The 9,208-nt window shown below is 37.9% G+C and overlaps 1 protein-coding gene across 1 annotated transcript in view; it reads right to left on the reverse strand.

Annotated features, from left to right (window-relative positions):
- LOC104280657 (PR domain zinc finger protein 5-like) overlaps positions 1-8,973 on the reverse strand; it is a gene marked incomplete at its 5' end in the record, with an annotated part of 33,554 nt that extends 24,581 nt beyond the window's left edge. Inside the window, 4 exons of the mRNA XM_009878380.1 lie at positions 1,299-1,392; positions 4,707-4,867; positions 7,310-7,403; positions 8,882-8,973. Coding sequence (XP_009876682.1) covers positions 1,299-1,392; positions 4,707-4,867; positions 7,310-7,403; positions 8,882-8,973 — 441 coding nt within the window. The remainder of the gene's footprint in view (positions 1-1,298; positions 1,393-4,706; positions 4,868-7,309; positions 7,404-8,881) is intronic.
- Positions 8,974-9,208: the final 235 nt, after the last annotated feature.

A 9,208-nucleotide genomic window follows, 5' to 3' on the forward strand; every position in this document is an offset into this window, starting at 1 on the left:
AGCACCTCACCCCCCCCCCCCCCCCCCCTTTTTTTTTTTAATTCCACATTTCACCACTATAATCAATAAACGGTCAGGAATCATAACAGGACGACATAAAAAACAACCGTGAAAATGTTTTTCAGTTGATTCTCACAGGGATGGACGGGAACCACAAAACTGTCCGCCAAAAACGCGACTGACATCACAATAGCAGCTAGACTGGAAGAGTAAAGGATCAGAGTTCATTTATCATAGGCCATTATAAATTAATTCAGCAAGGCATTTTCCCAAATTATTCATTCTACAATGAGTGCCTCTACATTTTTAGGTAAAGGAAGAGGCCTTGCACGTTTCCTTCCTTGTGCAGTGTTATTCTTCCATAAATTGCGTTCACGCTGCATATACCAATAATTGCAACGTGTATCATCTCCTGGCAAGGTAGCTTCTCCCACTGTATTGAAATTACAAAAGTACTGGAAATCTTTGGTGGCTTTCTACTTGAAATAAGTCATTTCTTACTGTTCCTCACATAATAGCCGCTACAAATTTTGCAAGGCTCTACAGTCAAGGTTAGAACTCTCTGGTGTGGATTCATGAAACTCACTTTAGCCCAACTCCTAAATTTCAGAAAGTCTGCTGGAGAGAGCTGAAATATTAAACCTAACTGGTAGCAGTACATGCATGAGAAGCATTTTCATTCAGCTATAAAGCATTTTCCAAAAAGCTATCTGCCCTATCACCTTGAAAAACTACGGCCTTTCTACTCTATGCAACGTGACGTATAGCATGGATAATGCACAGCAAACATACTTAAAGTCTAAGAAAAGGACCTGTGAAATAAGTAAAAACAAAAACACCGCACTAGTGAAGGTAATAAAGCAGACTTGCCTGCAAAAAGAATTGGAATGTGAATCCAGAGATTTTAAGGAAGAACTAGAGTAACATTTGGATGTTCCTTTAAGCGTAACTCAGGCTAGAACATTCTAGTTTGGGTAACACGCAGTTTATGATAAGGTCAGAAGCTACGTTAATATGAAACCAGAGTTTCAAAACACATTAGCAGCCACAGAGATTAACTTACTCATACTAAATATACATAAAAATATTAAAATATATATGTACACAAATATTCATACATAATTACAGTTGAAAATAGAATCTGGTTTTACACATTAGGCACGTAAAATGTCTAAAAAAGATAATGTTACACTTATCTGTAAATTTGCATTTGTTTGTAGACAGACCAATTTTGGACAGACTTACAGATACTTTTTTATATACTTAGAAAGTGTTAATTACAATAAGCAACACTGTACCTGTATGGCTTCGAATGTGAACTCTCAGTGTTCCATTGCTTGCAAACTTCTGTCCACAGTACGGGCAAATCTTCTCTTTTTCTCCCGTGTGAGTCTACACAGGTGGGGAAAGACAAGAACGAAACCTTCAGCATAGGTTTAAAGGAAGTGAAATATGGAATATTCTAACTGTATTGACATTGACCACTACTATTTCCATTTTATATTTTATACCATCATATCAGGCAGAGATTCTAAGGAATTAGCTATATGTGTTCTTCCCATTTTTCTTTAAAACTTCTCAACAAATCTCATTATCAGTGGCAAAACATTTCCTAAACAGTTACAGTTAAAAATGTCCAATTTACCTCTGTGTATTTTTATGAATGCAAGTATAAGACACCTATTTTTCAGTTTGATATCTGTGATAGTGATTTCTAAAGCAACAAACAACAATGTGGTTACCTAATAAAATTCATCTTCATAAACGGGTCTATTTTTAAAAGTTTGTAATTTCACAGAATTTTATTACATTATGGAACGCAATGAAAAGAGGTTATCTAACTTAGTCTAACTTTTCCCATTGCCAACTGGAACTGGAGCTTTAAAAGGTCTCTGTGGAGGTTTGTACATATGATTTCTGTCTCCTATGAATGAAAGTCAGCCATCAGTTCATCTCCAGTATGACAGACAACAGTGCTTCAAAGGGCAAGTTCTCGGTGATTCCAGTCAACACCAGTTACAGACTGGATCCTATCCAGTTTGCAATAAAGGTTAGAATCAGACTGCATTTAGAGAACTCATCACTACGGGTATATTTTAATTGTCACTAAAGCTAAATCATACGCTGTGCCTGTCTTTGATACCATGCTTTTAAGGCTAAAGTGCCTTACTGATATTAAAAAAAAAAAAAAAAAATCGAAAAAGGCAGTCACAAGCTCTCCCACCCAACCTGTGTGGTCAATAGCAAGATCACCTTGAATTAAGTTACATACACGGGTTCTCATCATTTCTTCACACTGCACTTTCAACACCCAATTCTGAACTGAAGATTTATCAGCCTATTGAATAATTTTCCCTTCTAACTCTGATGACTCTGTTTTAAGTGGAAAATTTTTGGTTTCTTCATTTATAATTCTTAATTTAAATGGGAAAGGAAAGATAACACATCAGAGTATATGTACAGCCGACTGTTTGGGTTGCAAGTGTTACGTAGGACTCTGTTCAGATAGAGAAATTAGTTCTTATTTTTATGAAAGACACTGAAGTGACATATTCTTCATTACATCATAAAAAACCTTATCTCACATAGTAATTGTTATGCTGCAGATGAAGCAAGAGTACATAAGATATCGTTTCAATACTGGATGAAATACTTGCATAGTTTTCATTGCCTGACATCTGGGATATGAATGTTAAATCCCTTTTGATTAGGACAGGGTTCTTCAGAAATCACTTTTATCTCTAACAACAACAGTGGCAAATAGCAGACAGATAGCTATTAATTCATTCCCATCTCCCCCAAAATAAAAAAGAAAAAAAGAGAATTTCTGCACCACTACATTACAATTACAAGGCACTCAAACACACAGCTAGTCCCAGTGTGACAACACCACAAAGCAATAGCCATTACATTTAAGAAGGAATGTCAAAGAAAATAGGGATAAACAATAAACAGTAGCTGCTTTCCATTTAAATATCAATACATGTATGTAATATGGCCACTGTTAACATGAAATAGTAAGTGGTACTAAGCTTTCTGTAGAGGAAAAGTTTAAAAATTTATGCAGAACTCATCAACAATACAGGTAATATTTCTGATTTGGGATCTCACAATTCATTTTGGCAAGATCCTTCACAAAAAATTAATCTCAAATCAATGTATGAGTATTATAGGTTAAGTCAGTTACTCAAGGGAATAAAACAAGTAGATAAGGATGAAAAGGACTGTGTGCCTGAAAAGCAGTCTGTTCTTTCCAACCAAATCAATCAGAGTCTTGCTCCCCAAAAACAGAATCATCAGCAAACTGCAAGTTTTTTTGGTATGCCCTTTGTTCAGGCTTGAAAACCAAACGTACTTTATTCCTTCTAATTCTAAAAGAAATATAAGGGGCAAAAGGAAGAATATCCTATAATATAAAGTTCTCTCTCTATTAGAGCAGAACTCAAATTATTTCACCGGCCAAACAATTGATGAACCAGGTTATTTGAAACTCAGTCATCTTATATTACATGGACTGAGGTCTACCAACAAGACAACCTCAGCTTATTCCAGTTCTTCAAAAGTGCAGGTGTATCTGGGAGAAATACATCTTGTATGTCACTCAAACACAGGAAATTTTATTTTCCAGCAGTTGTAATTCCCTAAGTGAATTCAAGACAAGCAGCATTTAAAACAGACTGAAGGCAGACAGACAGCAAATGCATTAACATCCATTTAATGAAAGATCGAGACCTTCAAAAGCCCACAAAAGAAATCACCATAATCATGAGCTGAAAATATCATAGAATCATAGACTGGCCTAGGCTGGAAGGGACCTTAGAGATCATTTAATCCAACCTCCCTGTCGTGGGCAGGGACGCCTCTCAACTAGATCAGGCAACATATGGGGACCAAACGGGGATCGAACCCACGACCTTGGTGTTATCAGCACCACACTCAACCAACTGAGCTGATTGGCCCCCTAATCATACCAAGTACCTCAGTTACACTCAATTTTTGTTACGAACATAGATTCAGAGAACAATTTGGGTTGGAAGGGACCTCAAAGATCATCTAGTTCCATGGCAGGGACATTTCTCACTAGATCAGGTTGCTCAAAGCTCCATCCAACCCGGCCTTGGACACCTCCAGGGATGGAGCATCCACAGCCTCCCTGGGCAGCCTGTTCCAGTGCCTCACCACCCTCAGGGGTACGAACTGCTTCCTTATATCTAGTCTAAACCTACACTCTTCCAGCTTCAACATTTTACATACATATATAAAGTGCATACTACATGGCAAATAATGTAAATACGTTTTCAACAAACTCTCACGCCTGAGCTGATTACCCTCCGCTGATTTGTTCTTGATTCAATTCTTTTTTCACGTTGCTTCCCCGTAACGTAAATCTGACCTCAGGCCAAGCTAGCAAAGCAAACTTTCTTCCAAAGTTTACCCCAATTTCATAGCAAGAGCAGTGTAGCAAGGCCCATCCTGCCATACCCCTGATGCTGGTGTACCTACGCTGGATTTACACATAGGCGGCCTGCTGCAAATTCTGCACGCCACCAGTAATCCCGCTATTGCAATAAGCATTTTAGGATGTTAAGCACCATCACAGCTTTCTAATGACAAACCAGAAACGCAGAAGCATCTGGGATTTTACCTTTAGTCGTGGCCTTAAGGACACAGAAAGAACGAAAATGAAGAGAACTGATTCAACTCACTTTTTTGTGACTTTTCAGAACTGAGGGTGTCACAAAAGCTTTGTCACAGAGATCACACTTGTATTTCTTGTGTCCATCATGCACAACTTGAATATGAACGTTTAATGTGTCCTTTCTTTTGAAAGTAGCATCACAGTGATCACACTTGAAGGTCCTCTCACCTTATAAAGAGAAAAACAAGGGTTTAAGATACCAAATTCTTTTGGAAATACACTAATACTTATTGTTTCAGAAAAGTGAATAAAACCAGCAAAGACAACTGAAAAGCAGAGTCCTGAGAACACAAAGAAAAAAAAATCACATGAGGTGAAAATGTCATTTGGAAGTTAAGAAAGTAATCATGGCACAATGTAGCCAGAAATGGCAAATGCAATTCTCCCCCTATTTAGATAAAAAGGTGAAATGGAAAACAATGGAAAGGGCTTCCAGTGAACTGGAGCACAGGTTTTACAAACTCCTCCGGTAACAGACTCCCTGTATGGTAACAAGCAAAAAGATGAAATAGGCTTCACCTTTTGAAACTTACATTGTAAGTTATAGCTTCCTGAAATTAAATGAATTTTCAGACCAAAAAGTACTTGCTTTGAATATCCTATCTCATTCAAATTAGCAAAGGCAAACTCACGTGACAAGGTTTAAGTCTTACAGCAATGCTGCTATTCCAGCTGTGGTGATATCATTGAAGGTTATAGCAGAGGCCACATTAATATTGCTAAGAGTTTTAAATTCAATTAATTACCTAAGGGAGGTGAAGAGACATTGTATTCTGAAAACCTGCATACATCTTTTGAGACAGAAAAAGAGATGGGATTCTTGAGAGAAATCATTACAATGAACCTCCTTTTTACCATATGGGGATACTGAAAGTAAAAAATATGTAAGAAGTTTCAAGGTTCATAATTTTTTCTTTCCTACAAGACAGAACAGTAAAGTCCAGAGACTCTGGTTTGTTTCTCTCCTTTCTTTATAGAATATCCAGAATATAGAATATTTCAGCAGTACACTGCCTGTACTTCTGAGTTATTTCAAATATGAGACATTATCGCGGCAGTCCAAGCTGTCAGTCGCAGAGTTATGTCATGAGGGGAAGAGTTCTACATTTCTCCGCTGAGGACACAAGCTCTTCTCAGACAACAGCAGAGCTTCTTGTTTTTATCACAGCCTTGAATTGAAAAATGTTTATTCTTCAGTTCATCCCAGTAATGACTTTCACTTTGCTACTGGTCTGTCTTTAATGGGGCTACGGACAAGAGAGACACCGTATGACTACACAAGCCTTGCTTACGTTCTGCTGTACTAAGGCCTTCTTGTTAAGTTAGTCCGTTGTGGTATTTTTCCCACAAGGTCAGAAAAAAAATGTTTAAAAATCGTGCCTGTGATTAATTAGAACACGAAATAGTATTGGTTGAAGGCTTTGATTCATTTTGGAGACTATTTTAGCTAAGGTGGCAGAAGCTACCACATTCAGACACCCACCCTCTCCCTCAGCAAGTCGTGTCATCTTTTGCACCAAGGAAGACTGACTAGACCACACCTGTGCCACTGCACTTCACCGGCTGATACCTTGAATATTTCCTTAAACAGTGGTGGTTCAGGAACACTTAAACCTGCCACAAATCACAACTCTAACTCAAAGATCTCAAATTTCCCGAGCTCTCATCCTATTAAAAAAAACCCCAAAACTCTATGTTTTTACCAAGGCCTACAGTTCTGTGTACTGTATATTACTGCTTTTGGATACTCTGCAAATGCTTGGTTCATTAGAATACACATTACTGAGCAGGTTTTGAACACTTTCCCCTCATTATTTTTAACTTTTAACACTGGAAGGTTTTACAGTACTTGATGAAATTGCAGAAGTTTTGAAAGCTAATTGTAAAATGAACACTCCAGTCTAATCATCTAACAGAAACACTGTTATATGAGATTAGAAAAAAGAAAAAGGTTTGTGGTTTTCTTAAATGTTCCCCAACATATTCCCCAAATCAAAGTACTGTCTTCTAAGCTGCAAGGATTTTTAGATCATGAGTATTTTCTAAAATCTAAACTGCTGACATTCACAAGGTTGAATGGTTGTCTAGTGCTCTATAAATATTAAAGATGGAGAAAATTCCACCAAAAATAAATCTTTACCCAGTCAGTTAAACAGTACAGAATGCCAAGAACAAGCTTCCCTCACGAGGAAAAATGGCCACGGCATTTTTCTGGACTGCTAGTTCTATGCCAGCAGCAGGAAACGTTACCTCAGGCCAGCACAGGATAGAGAACCTCAGTTTCAAGTTTTAAATCTGACTACCTACAAAAACTGAGTAAGCCACCAAGTTATCTCTGCTTTCATTTCTCCTTTCTTAACATGGAGGTTAGGCTATCACAGATAACACTTGTCATCAGATCTCAACAAATTGTTAGATTTTCTACAGCATATTTGGATTTGCGTTGAAGTGCATTTAATGAAAAGGTTTGAATTTGGCTCTGAACTTTCTAACTCCCTGGGGTTAGAGTTGAATCCTGATACTCAGTATAGCAAGGTACCACATGTCTGTTTTTCTCAGTCAAATGTGAGAAGCGAGGAAGTTGTTTTTCCTCTCTGACTTAGCACTTACTGTTGTGGATTAACAGATGTCTTTGTAGAGAGAATGGGGTCCGAAACAGGGCTTTGCATTCCTCACACTGGAACGGTCTCTCTTCGGAATGGGTCTGCAGATGAAAGACAACATGTCAGAGGAAAGGCTCAGGTAAATCAATTAGCTGTCATTATAGTAATTATAGCTAATTTCCTAGACTGGATTCAGGAGGGAATACCAGCAATTTGAAACATGAGGGGATGAAGAATTCAAACATTCTGCCATTATCCAGAATCCTTAAAGTCAGCACAGTAGCTACTGAATGAATGTATTCTCGTAATCCTCAGATGTGTCACATGAGGTGTGCAGATAAACACAAACAAAAACAGAGAACAACTGGGAGAAAAAAACCCACAAGCTCAGTTGAGTTGCTTCATCAGTACCAACACTGGTCTCAAGTATTTACTAATATAAATAAATGTTTTAAAGTTAAACACATGTACACAAATCCCTTTCTCACTATAAGTTTGAAGGTTAAATGGTTCTAGTTATCTCAACGGAGTATCTAAAACTTGGCCAAGAAATTTTCTCAAATTGTGAGACTATTCTTACATATCCTTGTTCTAGCTTCTTTAAAAAAAATAAAAGCCAATAAAAATCCCAGAAACAAACAAGCAAAGCCTCACTACCATAAAAGCACCAGTACCAAGATTTTAGTTTGCTACATAAAAATTCGTCATAGCTGAAAAACAGCCTCAAAGTCAAAAACAAAATAAAAGGCTAAGCTTGGATAAATCTCTCCAACTGCAGGGTTGCTGAAGCAGATTTCTTTGCTGGAGCTTGGGAAACTTCCAGCTTTTCTACTTCTTAAATTTCAAACCACTTTCCCTGTTTCCTAGCGTTATTAAGTGCTGTCCCACTGTAGATAGTAAATTAACCCACACAGTTTATTATCTATCCAATTTCCTATTATTTTTACAAAGGAAAGCAAGTTTTTAAAGTATCAGTGTTTAAACATTGTATTAGCTCACAAGGACCTTAAATAGAAGCTGTAGTGCCAAAAGGAAAAGGGCATGGACAGCAAGCGCTTTATAACATGCATGAAATCAGGTAAACGACTTAATTTTATAGACTAAGAGTAAATATTAGCATAGTGTATATTTATAAAATCCATTTCTGCTATTCATAATACCGTATGACATTTAGAGCTATCCCTTAAACTACTGAGGAAAAAAAAAGGGACTGCATGGCGCCAGCATAATTATTTAAATATAGACTGATGGCCTTGAACCAAGATCGATTTTAACACAAATGCCCCCTTACATGCACGAAAGTACCAAAATATGACGATACTTGCAAAGGTATCATAGAGGCTTTGGATTCAAAGTCAATTCCTTAATCTCAGCCTATGTCACACTTGAAGCTAAAAGGCAATCAGAGCACCATCAAACGTGTGCAGCACATCACACATTACAGCAAATGTGCTGACTGTTTCAGCCCTGCTTCTACAGGTTTACATCCCAGTTTGCACGAGTTGACCCCCCTGCTTGACGGTTTTAACAGTCAGGCCAACGATTGACAGGACATGAAGAGACTGAACTACCTTCTCACCTCAACAGGTGGTTCCTCCAGAACAGGGCTGAGACACAGGGACGAGACACTGTGGGGAAGCTCGCAGTGCTGCTGTCTGTGCTGTACCTGTTCTGTGGATAAATAGAAGGGTTCAGTCTCTAGGGCTGTCAATCTGGCACCTTTCACGAGCGCAAAATTCACATTGTTTGGTTTAAAAACACCCTAGTTTAGAACACTCACCACTTGAGTGATAGTTCTGAAGAGCACAGTGTTTCGTATACAATTCTTTCTTAGCATCGCCTTGACAGCTCTCCCAGTCTTTTTGATCGAAATACAAATATTCACAGAATCACAGAATATTAGGGG

Source organism: Apaloderma vittatum, unplaced genomic scaffold, assembly GCF_000703405.1.
Source record: "Apaloderma vittatum isolate BGI_N311 unplaced genomic scaffold, ASM70340v1 scaffold4711, whole genome shotgun sequence".
NCBI lineage: Eukaryota > Metazoa > Chordata > Aves > Trogoniformes > Trogonidae > Apaloderma > Apaloderma vittatum.